The 14,803-nt window shown below is 46.7% G+C and overlaps 1 protein-coding gene across 6 annotated transcripts in view; it reads left to right on the top strand.

The window, feature by feature from the left end:
* The first annotated feature begins 11,384 nt into the window (after positions 1-11,384).
* Positions 11,385-14,803, top strand: part of AMPD3 (adenosine monophosphate deaminase 3) — a 45,225-nt gene continuing 41,806 nt past the window's right edge. Inside the window, exon 1 of one of the 6 annotated variants that reach the window (XM_014844186.3) lies at positions 11,385-11,828. In XM_014844186.3, the coding sequence (XP_014699672.2) occupies positions 11,468-11,828 (361 nt within the window). In that variant the 5' untranslated portion in view covers positions 11,385-11,467. Of the gene's footprint in view, positions 11,829-11,909; positions 12,154-12,263; positions 12,480-12,544; positions 12,784-12,843; positions 12,982-14,803 lie in introns of those variants that run through there. The other 5 variants (XM_014844191.3, XM_014844188.3, XM_014844190.3 and 2 more) reach the window with 5 other exon arrangements.

Below are 14,803 nucleotides of genomic sequence, written 5' to 3' on the forward strand. Positions count from 1 at the left end.
AGATCAGTATTCTTCATTCCTTAAATTTTTATGAGGGCATTTGGGCCTGCTGTTTTCTCTGTGGGAAGAGTTTAATGTCAGATTCAGTATCTTTCATAGATACAGGACTGCTGGTATTTTCTATTTCTTCTTGTGGTAGTTTGGGCAATTTGCATTTTAAGGAACTTACATATTTCACCTAAAATTTCCAATTTATTAATATGAATATTGACACATAGAATGTTGATCCATTTTTTATAATATGTTTATAATAGCCTCTCATTTTCCTTTTAATGTCTGTAAAGTCTGTAATGATATCGCATTTTTCATACCTGATTTTGGTATTTGTGTTCTCTCTCTCTTTTTTTTTTTCTTGGTTTATCTTGCTAGGGCTTTATTAATTATATGAATCTTCTCAAAGAATAAACTTTTGACTTTTTTGGTTTTCTCTATTATATGTCTTTTTTCTATTTCAATGATTCCTGCTCTTATCTTTATTCCTCCCTTCTACTTTTTTAAGTTTAATTTGCTATTCTTTTTTTAGCTTTTGAGTTGGAAACTTGGATCATTGGTTTTCAACCTTTCTTATTTCTAACATACAGATTTAAAGATACAAGCTTTCATCTAGGCACAGCTTTGAGTGTGGGATCGGCCATACCACCTCCCTTCTCCTACACAGCAAGTAGTGAAAGACTCACAGACGGTGGGAATGCAGGATGGAACCTGCGTGAATCTGAGTCACTGTTTGGAGGAAAGCCATGCAGGAGAGCGCCTGACTTGCATTGGCTTGTGATATAAGCAAGAAACAGAACTTTGATGCGTTGAACTACTGAGTTTTGTAGGTTTGTTTGTGTTGTATAGGCCTGTATAGCCTAGCCTATCTCGGCTTGTCTTACATCAGCTCCTGTCTCTGTCCATGTTGCGTTTGCCATGACTTCTCTTTTATTCCCCCAAATATCAATATTACAAGATTGTTGTTATAAGAGGTTTTTATGAAGATGAGGGGGGGAATGAAGGGGCGTTACGGTACAACATACAACAGGAAACACCTTTAAATTTAATATGCTTTCCCCTCCATTCCACAGGGAATTTTTCATTGTCCTTTTGGTTTGGCCTTGCCCTGTTGCCAAGTTTTTGGGTTCTCTTCTCCATTTAGACTTTTCCGTCACAATTCAGATTCTCTCTTCTTCCCATCCCTCCTATTCCAGAGCGCTCCCAAACTCTCCAGCTCTTTCTCCAGTTTTTCTTTATCTTGCATAAAATCAAATTCCTAGTCACGGTGTCTTTTCTACTGACCACAGCACACCCAGAGGTCTGGGGCAGAAATGCGGCTGTGGGGCAGGCCCTCCAAGCTGAGAGGTTTTATTCCCCAGAATCTAGAGTTATATTTTTTGAAAATTTTTCTGCCACTTTTTTTTTCCATGCTCATGTTTTAATTTATTTTATTTTATTTTTCATATAACGGAAGTCATGCTGTGTCCTACTTTTATAACTTAATGTTCTATCATAAGCATTTATTATGTTACTCTATGATCTTGGTAAACATCTTTTTATATTCACGTTTTTTTTCCTATTTAAAAACACGCTTATCAGTCTTAAGGGGTGTAAGAAGGAGATGCAATTCCCTGAAATCCCAGCCACTGTACAGAGAGCGTTTAACAAACTGGGCTGCCCGGCTTTGGCTGCCGGCTGCTGGACAGAAAGAAGAATACTCAGGAAGTCTTTGGAGTGACTGCTTGGACAGGGTGGTCCCTTATCAAACTGTACCAGGGCATGGTCCTGGCGGGACAGCCTGGTGTCCTGAGACTCGGGACTGCCAGATTCAGATCATCTGGCTCTGTCTGCAGCCGCTATGGGGAGTGGGGCAGGCAGCAGCCTGTTCTCAGAGAGACCTAGGAACCTCTTGGTGGGGTCCAGCCTGTGCGTGTTGCTCACGTTGCCCTGGCCTATCCTCAGAGGGAGGGGCTGTAATGGAAAGTGAATAAAAGCAAGGCTGTTTCACGGACATTTCTGTGGGGGTATCAGGCCACCTTGCTTTGTGCTCTCTGTAGTAGTGACCCATGGAGGTTGGCAGCGGGGCGGGAGGGATCCCTCCCCCTCGTGGTAGATAACTCTGGGAAACAGACTGGACACAGCTGCCTGAGCCACGAGCTGGACCAAACTATGCTGGTCTGGAAAAGGACCACATCAGGCTGCCATAAGAACTGGCTGTGACTGCAAAGTTCAGCCTGATTGGGTACCAGTCACCAGCTAATGAAAAGGTCAGAGGGCCAGGGTGGTGACTTTTAGCACTGTTCCCAGATCTTCAATAGAGGGGGAGAGAGAAGCTAGATGGGCAGGTGGGCTCAGCCAGGTGTCTATAGCCATCGGGTTCATAAGAAGGCCGCAGGCCGGGTTAAAGACAGGTAAACCCTATGCTGAAGAGTAACCCCAGCATAGGGGCTTAGGGAGGATTCTGGAGATAGACGCTAGGGCTGTGAGGGAAAGGGCCTAACAGGCCCAAAGGAGTTGGCCAGGTAACACGAGACAATGAGATGACTGGGAATCCGGCTTTATGGAATCATGTAATCAGCATAGTGGCTCTTTCGCCTTGCCCCTTCAGGCCCAGGGAGGAAACGCCCTGCTGTTACCAGCCCTTGAGGATCATACAAATCCTTATGGTTCCCTACACCCTTCCCACATCTTTGTAAATAGTCCCTTTGTTAAATTATCTATTCAATCAATCATCCTAATATGTTCCTCTATTAAATTATCTACTATTATCTATGTCTCTAAGAGTCCCTCTATTAAATTACCTATTAAATCAACTATCCTAGCATGAATTTACCATCCGTTTGCTGCTGATCCAGAAGCTATTCTGTTGGTGGCTTTGGGGAGGCCCAATGGGACTCTGGCTCTCAGCAGCCAGCTCTGGAGATGGAGGATGGGGACAGGGGTTTAATTGGTGGACTCCTGCAGGGGAGGTGTCTGAGGAAAGCCCAGAAGGTAAGGATACAGACTGCGACTTTAATGACATACTTGAGAGATCCCTGGCAGAAACGGAATTTGGCAACACGTTTAGGTCTAACTCACGGGGATGGGTAAAGTTAGATAGGTCTGATTTGAAGCAGGAAGGGGTGGTGGTGTTAGAAGGCAGGAAGGCTAGAGGAAGACTGGAGCCCAGAGCCATTAACGTCACCCAGATCTTATTTCACTCGTTTTCTGGAGAAGGGCTGAACAGAAGGCCAGACACGAGGGGAGGATGAATGATTAAAGCTAGAGCCCACTGAAGAAGGAGGAGGATGGCATGGGTGGTACCTGGCACAGGAGTGCCCACACAGGGTCTGGCCCCCGTGGGCCCCTCTATAATTTTGGCTGAAGAAATAAAGATGCTTACAAAACAGCATGGGGAGAAGGACATGCTTCTCCACTGACTTCCAGAATGTACTCACATGGAAGGAATGTTTGAGAGAGACAGAACTGGAAATATTCAGAAAACACAAGGGGCTGTGGGTGGGCATGAGGAATTTTAAAACAGGTTTGTTATGAATTTAATAAGCGCTGGAAAAGTGACAGGACTTGGAAAAGTTAATTTAAAAACAACGCCACCCTGAAGCACTAAATCTGGTTCTATTTACCCAGGCCATGTGGTGCTTCTCTTAGTAAAACAAGGAATTTATACACTTTGGAAATTGAGGTTTTATTGTGCAAACTTAACAGAACGTACAATCATGAACACATGACAGAAATAAAATGGGAGGAAAATGACTCAAGTATTGTTCCTCTAAATTCTCCCAGGGCCTTTGCACATGCTATTCCCAATGTTTGGAGCCTTCTTCTCCCTCCTGACACCAGGAAGGAGGTCAGATTTTCTTGTTATGCTCTGAGACAACCCTTGTGTTTTTCCTTCACAGCACCATCACTGTTGGAAGTCATGTTTTGGTGTGATCATTTGATCATCATCCTGTCTTTCTCCTTAGCTGATAACCTCCAGGAAGGCAAGAGCTGTATTCTGATCACCATTGTTGTTCTAGGATCTAGTGCCTGACGTCTGCCAGAGGCTCCATAGATATTTCACGGATGACTGCCTGAAGGACTTTTAGAGCATGTCAGGTTAAGACTGATTTCCCAAATAAGAAAAGGTGAAGCACGATATAGAATTCTGGCAACCTCAGGCCTATCTTGCCTGCATTTCTCTGTGTAAAGACCTTTATCTGATACCACACTAGCTGAGTGGGAGCATGTGATACTAGCATGGTAACTGTTGACATCAGGACTTCACGAGGAGGGGTAGTAAGGACTTCAAGCAGATAGAGTCCTGCCCTCGAGGCACGAGAGACACACAACTCCTTTGATTTCCCTGAAATTGCCAAAGGCTTTCACATACCTCAGAGGTCTTGGGTCTTGGGGTGACTGCTACAACTCTGCAAATATCATGGTGCACCAAGACCCACTTGGAGAAGTTCTGAGGTGGTGAGGATATCGAAACAGCACTGTGTTGATATTTTTCTCTGCTTTCTTTGATGTGAGATTTTAGGCCCGGTATAATCAAGTTAATCATGAAAATTCTGGCAGTTATGTTTGGAAAGGAAGGTATGCCTTGGTGAAGTTACATGGGAGAGAAGAAATACCAGTGTCATTGGTCAGTGACGTTACGGAGCTGCTCGGTGTGGCCAATGGGAGGTAAGAGGAAGTGTAATATGGTGGCTTCATTAAAAGACATTTGGCACATGCCCTCTGCCTGTTACTCTTCAATCCCTCCTTCTTTTTTCTTTTTTCTTTTTTGTGGTAAGAACACTTAACACGAGGTCTACCCTCTTAACAGATTTTTAAGTATACAATATAGTATTGCTATCTACAGGCACAACGTTGAACGGCAGATCTCCAGAACTTATTCATCTTGCATAACTGATATTTTATACATGTTGATTAGCAATTTCCCATTTTCCTCTCCCCCTGGTCCCTGGCAACAACCATTCTATTCTTTGCTTCTATGAGTTTGACTATTTCAGATTACTCATATAAGTGGAATCATCCAGCATTTGTCCTTCTGTGACTGGCTTATTTCACTTAGCAGAATGTCTTTAAGGTTCATCCATGTTGTCACATGTTGCAGGATTTCCTTATTTTTTAAGGCTGAATGATATTTCACTTTATGTATATATCACATTTTCTTTGTCCACTCATCTGTCGATGGACATTTATGTTGCATCCACATCTTGGCTATTGTGAATAGGGGTGCGATGAACGTGGGAGTGCTAACATCTCTTCGAGAGTCTGATTTCAATTCTTTTGGATGAATATGCAGAAGTGAGATTGCTGGATCATATGGCAGTACAACTCAGTAGCCAAAAACCTGATAACCTGATGTAAAAATGGGCTAAAGACTTGAATAGATAGTTCTCCAAAGAAGATATACAAACGGCCAACAGGTATGTGAAAAGATGCTTGACATCACTACTCATCAGGGAAATGCAAATCAAAACCACAATGAGACATCACCTCACACCTGTCAGGGTGGCTGTTATCAAAAAAACAAAAGATAACAAGTGTTGGCAAGGATACGGAAAAATTAGAACCCTTGTACGTGGTTGGTGGAAATGCAAACTGGTGCAGCTGCTGTGAAAAATACGGAGGTTCCTCAAAAGAATGAAAAATAGAACTCCCATATGACCCTTCCTCCTTCTTGCTCCATGAAACATGGCTATAATGGCTGAAGATCTAGCTGTAGGTTCTTCTTAGCAAAGGAAGGGGGACTGCTAATTCCCACAAGGACGAGGGCCACCCTGGAGGGATGGTAGAGTGGTGGCTGGAAGGAGCCTGAGGATTTGTGAAGGGCCTGTGATTCTCAACTGAACTGTTTCGTGAAAGACAGAGAGAAAGAAACTTTTCTCTTATTTATCTCTTTGTTATTTTGGGTCTCTGTTACCTTCAGCTGAGCCTAATTCTGACTAATACATTTGGGAATACCAGATGATTGGTAAAACACACGCTTTCACTATGTTTATTTAGAAAGGATCTGAACTTTGCCATAGGTTGCTGGGAATTGATCTAGCTCAGGTGGGATTATCTGGAATGTGCTATAGAAATGAAATACGCAGATGGGGTAGTGGCTGGGGGTTACCTTTCAGGAACAGCTGACAGGTGATAGATACCAGTGACTTCCAACCCATTTATTTCTCTTTCTTGAAGACTCACCCTTAGGACCAACCATGAGCAATGGGAACTTTTGCCCAGCCTAAGCTGTTTTGGGTCATCTTGTGTTCTCTCTGAGATTACTGAGGATTCCTGGAAGGAGCTCCTGTGTCATGGTGACATCTGGGTTTTCATTCCTTGTTATGTGCTAATCCTCTTTCCTCCCGGAGCTTCTCTCCCTTCTTTCCTTTTCTTCTTTTCTTTTTTCCTTCTTGTCTTTTCTGTTCCAGTGTGGAGCAGATCTCTTCCTTCTTTGTTCCCTCAGAGCCCCTCTTATACCACGTGGCCTGATAGTTCGGGGATAGTTGGATGGTTGATAAAGAGCCATTTGGCCTGGGCCTGTTCACACTAAATGATGCGAAGAAACAGTGGGGCTGTGAAGTAACAGTTTTTTTTAAAAAAAAATTTATTTTGTTTTTTGTTCTTTCAACAAATTTTTTATTGTAGTAAAATATGTAGAACATAAAAATTGCTATTTTAATGTGTACCATTTTATGTGCACATTTTTTGTATGTACAATTCAGTGGCATTAACACAGTCACAATGTTGTGCAACTATCACAATTTTTTGATTTTTGATTTCCCAAATCAAATTCTTATGCAGAGTCCTCCTCCCTCACCCAGAGGTGTGATTATCCTCAGTGAGATCACAGTTAGGCTCAGTCTTACATAACAAGAAATCAGGAACTGAAAAAATTCTTATGCTTCCCTCTGACGCCATTTAGGCTGCTCCCATTCCTCCAGATGCCTCTGGTAGAATCCACGGAGCTGAGGATGGATTGGGTGTCACCAGTCCTGTCGAGGACTGATGGTGGCTGGCCTTCTGGAGTCTGACACTCAGCAGGAGAGCAGACACCATGGGATAGGATAGCTACATACTCTTGCTCCTGGATCGGCCTTGGACCCTATTGCTCACTGAATGGTTGGGCAGGCAGTTCTGAACCAGGGATCGGGAAGAGGGCAGACAGGGACTGGGAATGCCAGAAGCTGCAGCCAGGAGGGATGTCGAGAATGAGTACGGCCTAAGGGGAATGTGTGTGTGTGTGTGTGTGTGTGTGTGTGTGTGTGTGTGTGTGTGTGTGTGTGTAGGGGGCAATGGGGGAAGACTGTATCTCTGGGAGACAGAGGTCACAGCCTCAGCTGAGACTCTATTCTGCCTGCCTGTCTCTGGCTCCTCCCAAATAATTCTAGAGGGCTACAGTCATGCTACAATTTGACATCCGAATTTCAAATTATAAGGTAAGAGATGAAGAGAGTTGGGGGCAGATGATTTGGGGAGTTCAGACAGTGAGTTTAGTGTTCAAGCCTGTTTGAGGCTGTGATTCTCATCTACAGAAGAACAGCTGCAGAGTCTCACCAGAATGGTGTAATGATTAGGCTGATGGTGGAGTTTTGGAGAGTAGGAAATACACGCAAACATGGGAATGAGCTAGTGGGGAGTTAGAACAACAGCCTAGGATTATCTTGTACAGAGTCCCAGAGGAAAGGCAGAGACCACAGGCCATTCTTAGATGGAGCAGGGGACTGCTAACTCCCAGACTTCCATTTAATTACAGAGACCGTGTGCCTCTCAGCAGACAGGCCTGACCTGGGGAGCCTCAGCCCCTGACTACCCAGAAAGCATTCTGTGGTCACATGCCACGGACCCAAGACTCAAATCCCCACCTATGGACCCTCCTTTACTCCAGTCCAGAGAGGAGTGATGGAGGAAGTCTAAGCCCAAGGTCCCCAATCACCCCAAAACTCAACCCCAGTCCTCTCTTGAGCTCCCTCCCTCTCCCTGTTCTGGCCTGGGGATGGTGCCCAGGACATCCTCCCGCTACTTCCTGTCAGACAGCTCCATTTTCAATCCTGCCTGCATGTGCTCTGGGTATAGGGCCCAGCTCTCATTCACACTAATTTGCAAAGTGCTCAGGTTTGATTCTCTCCTTTCCAGAAACCCATTTCGGAATGAAGGAAGCAGCTGTTAGTAGTAAGGGGACTGCTGTGCCCACTGACAGACTCCAGCGTGCTCAGGGCTGACTGACTACGTGGGCGGTAAGTGCCTGGCGAGGGGACTGAGGCTCGGGCTAGAGTGGAGAGGCAGGTGTCGGGAAGGCTGTGCTTCTCTTATGCCACAGCAGCGGGGGGCCGCAAGGCCCTTCCATGCCCGGGAACACTGCTCTGGGTGCTCTTCTTCCGGTCACCGTGGACTCGTGATGAATCTATCTCTGCCCCGTTGTCAGACCATCTGCCATGATTTCAGTCCACTCAATTAGTAGAAGGCCCCAGGGCACTTTGGTTTGAAAACTGGATGTATCTGATGAGGCTCTGCTAAAGCGCTCTCAGAAGCAGAGCTCCTCTCTTATTGTCCCCTGGGGGGAGATTTTGATTTCTGTAGCTGGGAAGACTGTAAAAGCAAGACAGAGAAATTGGGTATTTGGAGGCTGCCATGCCCGTGTTGGATGTGTGTGTGCATTGTGGAACAACAGAGGAGAGCTTTAGTGGGTGTGCGGGAGCACAGACCCCAAACACCTCTGGGTTTCCAAAAATGCTTGAATAAGCCCCATCCTCTCACTGTCGGAGGTCACCCACAGCTCTGGTCCCCATGCTCTCCGGGTGTTCCAGTCTGAATCATTGGAGCATCTGGTCGATTGGAGGAGAAAAGGAGAGGACGCAGGATGTCTGCCCCTGGTGGCAGAAGCATGAAGACCCTGGTGCTGCTGCTGGGGGGAGTGGCGGGGGAGGGGGCTGTGTTGGCAGAGACTAGTTAGGTGGTATTCACAATGAACTGAGGCAATGGGAGGGGTGGATTACATCAGTGGTCACCAAAGTAGGGTGGGCAGGATGATCTGTTGGAATGCAGAAGAAAAATTAAACTTCTTGTCATTTTACTTTTTAGCGTGAAAATAAAGAAATTAAGATTCACCAATATTAACTGTATGGATTGACACAGGCACCCTTAGTTAACCCTGTGTCAGGTGTCCATGTCATGTGTTGTCGTGGAGGCATCCTCAGGGAAGAGGGGGTATTCCACAACACAGAGTATGGGGGTGGCCAGTGGCACCCCCCTGGTCCTGCTGCTTTCAAGTGAATCACGAGGTATGACGAATTACTTGCAACCCAGGCGGTAGATACACAGATTGTATCAACTATCATTTAAAGAAACAAATTCTCACAAAAAGGATAAGTGGTTTGAAAAGATTCCTGCAAAGAAATCTATAGATTGAAAATAACATGAATAGTGCAAGCAAAAGGAGACCCAGAAAAATGGCAGAGCCAACAATTTTCTACTACTCACATGAGATCCATTATGATATAGTCATCTCTGACAAGGGAGTTGACGGGGGAAAAGTTCAAATTTATAAAAAAGACTACTTGAAATATGGATTTACATCACTATGTCAACAACCAATCTGAGTGTATATTGGGCCTTGAGGTATTAGCTAATAATAATATAAATATGCCATCATGATCAGCAAGACATGTAAATTCTAAACACCTAGAGCATGAAGATAAACCTCTACAATTTTTGGGGAGATATGCTAAGTCATGCAATACTTAGTTGTATATTTTTGTGAAATATTATTAAAATGTAATAAACATGTTTAGACAGTTCTTTTGAGGTTTCTTACTTAATGCTACAAGGCAAAATGTCAGTCAATATTATTGTAAAAAACCTTGTTGTATTTGACTAAATTAGTACAGAGAGAAGATGGCAACAATAAATATTCTGTTAAAGACATGCAGAAACTGTTGTCAAAGATTTGAAGAAAAGGTTTTGAACACACCACATGTTGAGAAGCTGGGCTATATGGTTGGTTGTAAGTTGCTACTATGTTTCACTTTGTCTTTGCATACTTTTCAAATGGCATTCATAAAGAAATACTTCTTGTGATCTACTAAAGGAAAGATGTGTTTATAGTGTGAAAGGCTTATTTAGTGTAACATGCTGTGGTTTTTATGTGTAAGAGTAATCACGGATGGGTGGCCGCCCTGACTGCAACAAAAAACCTGGGGTGGGGGCAGGGAAGGACTATATATGAAACTCATCAATTGCATCATCCATTTACAAACCACAACAATAAAGAAGTTGAAGTTAGAAGAGCACAAAATACCACAGGACGTCAATAATACGGTTAATTTAGGAAAAAAACCCAGAAAATACAACAGAATCTTTACAACACTTTGTAATGAGATCTGGAATGAGACTATGAAAATCTTTTATATTACTCAAAGGTTTGCTGATTATCTCAAGGCAAAGAACTTAAAAGTTGCGGAATTTAAAGATTCATTTCTTTGACACAAGGACAAGTATACTAAATTTGCTAACCTCTGATGTGCTGGCTGAGTGTCACAAGTGCACACACAATGTATCCTTTCAGGTAGAGGTGACATTTTAGCAAGGAATTGAGAAAATAACAGCTTTAGGAAAATCAGGTTATGGGGAAAGCACTTCGAAAATTGATGTTTGGAACTGTTTCCATTATCATGTGATTTTAACGCCAAGATGAAGCACGTCAGAGCCACCTATACAGACTCTCATAGCCACAGCCTTCAAAATTAAGAAATACACTTTTAAATTCATTTTAAGATCTTCCAGACGAAGAGTTTCAGGAGTTTAAAAAATCCTCTGGTTAAAAATATTCTCAAGAACAACTGATGAAAATATCGTTGAGAACACTGGCATCACGGACAGAGAAGCGTTTTCTGGTAGAATTTCATGTTTGCAAATTGGTGGATGAGATTCAAACAGTAAGAATTATAGTTTAATAAGTGTAGTCAAAGATGGAAATCTTCTATTTGGCTCTATTTATCTTTGTCATATATAGATATATTCATATACACATGTGTATATATATATAGGCAATAACAGCCATTAGGACTAAGTATTGACATTTACTGACCTTAAAAGCATACTTTCAAGTCTCATAAAACATTGAACTAAGATTTATTAAAACCATTTTTAATCACGTTGCTCTCACAAAACATATTTTTGCTAATAACTTTAAATTGAAAAGAAAAAGGTATATTGTACCATTCATTAAAAAAAATGTTAAATTATTGTTCCATCTTCACCACGTCCTTTAATGGTTTTTAGTGTGCTTTATAATATATAACAGATTAATAAGTTGCATGTGCATATCATTTATAAATAAGTTATAAGTACCAGGCTACAAGATAGAAAGAATAAAACTTGGTACTTAAAGGAGACGACCGTGTGAAAGCAGCCGGCACCCTGAGGACACGTGGCGGGTGCTCACCAGTGAATGGTTTCGTTTCCCCCTTGGTGACAAATTTGGTGTGAGAGATGAAACAGAGAAAGAAAGTCAAGGATGGCTCCCAAGTGTGGCCTGGGGGAGAGGGTGGTGGTGGCGGTGTCGCTGACTAAGACTGGAAGCCCGGGAGCAGGAGCAGGTTCCGGCGCGTTCCTGGGAGGATATTTGGAGTCTGAGTTTGGATACCTTTCCACGGGTGCCCCAGGAAGTCGGATCACCATCCGCAGCTGTGGAGCACTCTGGGCTGGAGATGAGGTTCAAGAGGCATTAGCACGCAGGAAGTTGTTAAAACCGTGGGAGTGGGTGAGATCCCCGGAGTGGGCCAGCAGACTGGGAGGCGGCAGGCAGCGGTGGGACCCCGGGGAACGCCGCAACAAAAAAGCCAGGGCGTGGAGGCCGAGAACCTGTGCTCACCAAGGTATGTGGAAAATTTGGAGGGAGAGAGAGGGAGGGGCCGCAGGGCCAACTCTGGAAACTGTCCTCCCATCGTTCCAGGAAGGAGGGCGTGGTCAGCAGGTTCACCGGCTGGGGAGAGCAACCGGCTCCCACTGGCTTTGGCAATTGGGAGGTCAGTCAGGACTTGGAGGGGCGGGTCGATAGGCCCAAGAGCAGAGGGTTGGAGAAGACGTGTGTGTGTGCGCGCGCGTGTGTGTGTGTATTGGGAGGGGCAGGAAGGTGATTCAAGGGACCAGACCGACGCCCAGGAGTAAACCAAGGCTTGCGGGGCCGTTCAGCCACAGGGAGTAAGTCACCTGTTTGGGGCCCGTGGCCCCAAAATCTCACCTGGGAAAAGTCCGGGCGGGGCGGGGGGCGGGCAAATCCGAAGCCCGTGGGCAGCACCCTCGGGCCCGGCGGGTGGCGGTGGAGGCGAGGTCCGGGGACCTGGCTGGAGTCTGACCCCGGGCTGCGGCGGGCGCGCTTCCGGCCGAGGGACAGGGTGGCCGCCGGGCCCCTGGCGCGCTCAGGTTTCCTGTGGCAGCGCGGCCCGGGCGTTTCAGGGAGCGTCTGGCGGCGGCGGCCCGCGCCCCTCTGCGGCCAGCTTGTCGCCTCTCCTCTGCCCCGCGCCCAGGTAGGGCACGGCTGGGGCGGCGCGCGGCCGGCGGGCGCCTTCCCTGCGCGGGCGGCCCTCCCCCTCGCGCTGGCCAGGCCCGAGGCTCAGGGGCCTGGGCTCTGCAGCGCTGTGCCCTCGGCTCCTGCCGCGGGCTGCACGGTGGGCACCGGGCGAGGGGGCGCGGCCTGGCCCGGCTGGCTGTGGGGCTGGGCAGCCCCCTCCGCGGCGCCTGCCGTGCGCCCTGCCCAGCGCCGCCACCTGCGCTCCAGCCCTGCGGGCCGTCCCCTTCGGGCCCGCGGCATGGCCCTGTCCCCTGAACCCGGTGAGTGCGCGCGATGCTGCGCCGCTGACCTTGGGCCGGCGCCCCGCGCCCCCCGCGGCCCAGGACGGGAGCTCCCCGGGCTCGGCTCCTCGGCTCCGGGCTTCCCGGCTCACCGAGGAGGCGGCGCCGACCCCGGGCTCATCCCTGCCTGTGGTCCTGCCGCTGTCCCTGCGGTGGCCTGGGCTCCAGAGGCCGCAGGTGAGCCAGCCGCATCTCAGCTCCCTGGCGGCCTACAGTGGATTCGCAAGGTTTAGAGAAATTAAGGGACCCGGGACTTGCCGCCACTTAAGCGCCGGGACAGGTTTCTAGGTGCTTGAGGACAGGCCTGGTGCCAATGGCTGTGGTGGACTTCCGGAGGAGGATGGACGGGTGACAGGGTGACGGGGTCGTTTGAGGCCTTCATCCCTACTTCTTTGGCTCTCTCCCGGCAAGGGAGGCGGCCGGCGCACTGGCAGTCTGCTTTCTGCCCTTGAACTTCCTGGGAGCTGCTTTGCCAGCGGAGCTGCTAATGGCTTGTCTTGGCTGACAGAAGCCTCTGGGGTGAGCTTTGAGAGGCCCTGGAGTCAGAGAGGCTTGCTAACTAGAGTGTCATCTCCCACAACTGTTACGTCCTTGCATGTGGCTGGAAGCTCGGTGTTGACAAATTAGCAGAGGGGCTGGGTGAAAGTTGGAACACTGGGAGGAATTTTAGCATGATCCTGAGCCCTTGCTGGCTATCCATCCACCTGGATGTGGGGACCAACGTTTGACCATCTTCAGGGAAAAGCTGGCTGCAGCTGGAACTTTCAGAGGAGAACTTCTTCCCTGGGCTGTGAAGGGTCAGTGCCGAGTGGTAGCGCGCCCATGAGCCAGGCAGACGGAGCCCCTGTCAGCTCTCACCTCCTGGAGTGTTGACAGCAGGTTTAGGGTAGTTAGTCTGGCCTGGCTGCAACTCTGGCTGCAGCTCTGAGGGGCCTGCTTGCTCTGAAGGTGGTGTTATGGGGCTGCCTTGTCTGAGAATCATGGGGCTCGCTTGGGTGGGTTGCTGGGAGACGCCTGGACCTCTCAGCTCCACCCTCAGCCCAACCTCAGTCCTTCTGGGATCTTGGGTAAGGGGTGAGTGGCTCTTAGCTAAGTCAAGAAGTTCTTTGAGAGATGAGGCCTGTTTTTCTTATCTTTATACTAGGTGAATCTCTCTTCAAATGGCCTCAAAATCAATCCCAGATCTTGAAAATATCATGGGCAGGTGAGAACAAGCCTTAGGGTTAAGCAGGGAGAGACCTTTCTCCCCTAAAACTACTCATTGGCTTTCCTGGTTCTTCCCTCAAATGTATGAATCTCTTAGTTTTTCCGTGTGCCGGCTGCATATCTAGGACAGGGGACCATGGCTTTGGGCTGTGATATATAAGGGGCTGACGCATAAGAGGATGGGCTCATGGCTGGAGTGCTGGCTGTGGAAAGTCAGCAGGAAGTTTCATTCATAGAGGAGAAAGCTATTTCTCCTGATTTGTTTTCACATTTAAACATGATTTCCTTCTTCTTGCACCCAAACAGGAACTTGAGAGAGTACCTGGCACATAATAGTGCTCAGTAAATAATGTTGAATAAGAGGATTCCATGTCTAGATGAAACTTCATGTTCATTTTCTCAGTTGGACTCTCTTGTATCTGATTTCGTGGTGACAGTGATGACAATGATGTTCATGGATAATACTTATGAAGCACATACTACGGGCCGGATACTATTCTAAGCACTGCGCGTATGCTATTTAATTGTCATGGCCACCTGTGAGATCAGTACTATTATTATCGCCATTTTTTAGGGGATAAAGCTGAGCCAGAGAAGTTGAGTACTGTATCTTGCCTAAGGTCGTGCAGCTAGGTGCTGGAAGAGGATTCAAACCCAGCTAGTCTGGCTTGAGTCCATATTCTTAACCATACACTGTACTGACTCTTGAGATTGCATAGGTGGATTCATCACTTAGCACATTCACTCATTCATTATTTCATGCATTCAACAAACATTTATTGATGCCTACATA

The sequence above is a fragment of the Equus asinus genome, chromosome 20 (genome assembly GCF_041296235.1).
Source record: "Equus asinus isolate D_3611 breed Donkey chromosome 20, EquAss-T2T_v2, whole genome shotgun sequence".
Classification (NCBI taxonomy): domain Eukaryota; kingdom Metazoa; phylum Chordata; class Mammalia; order Perissodactyla; family Equidae; genus Equus; species Equus asinus.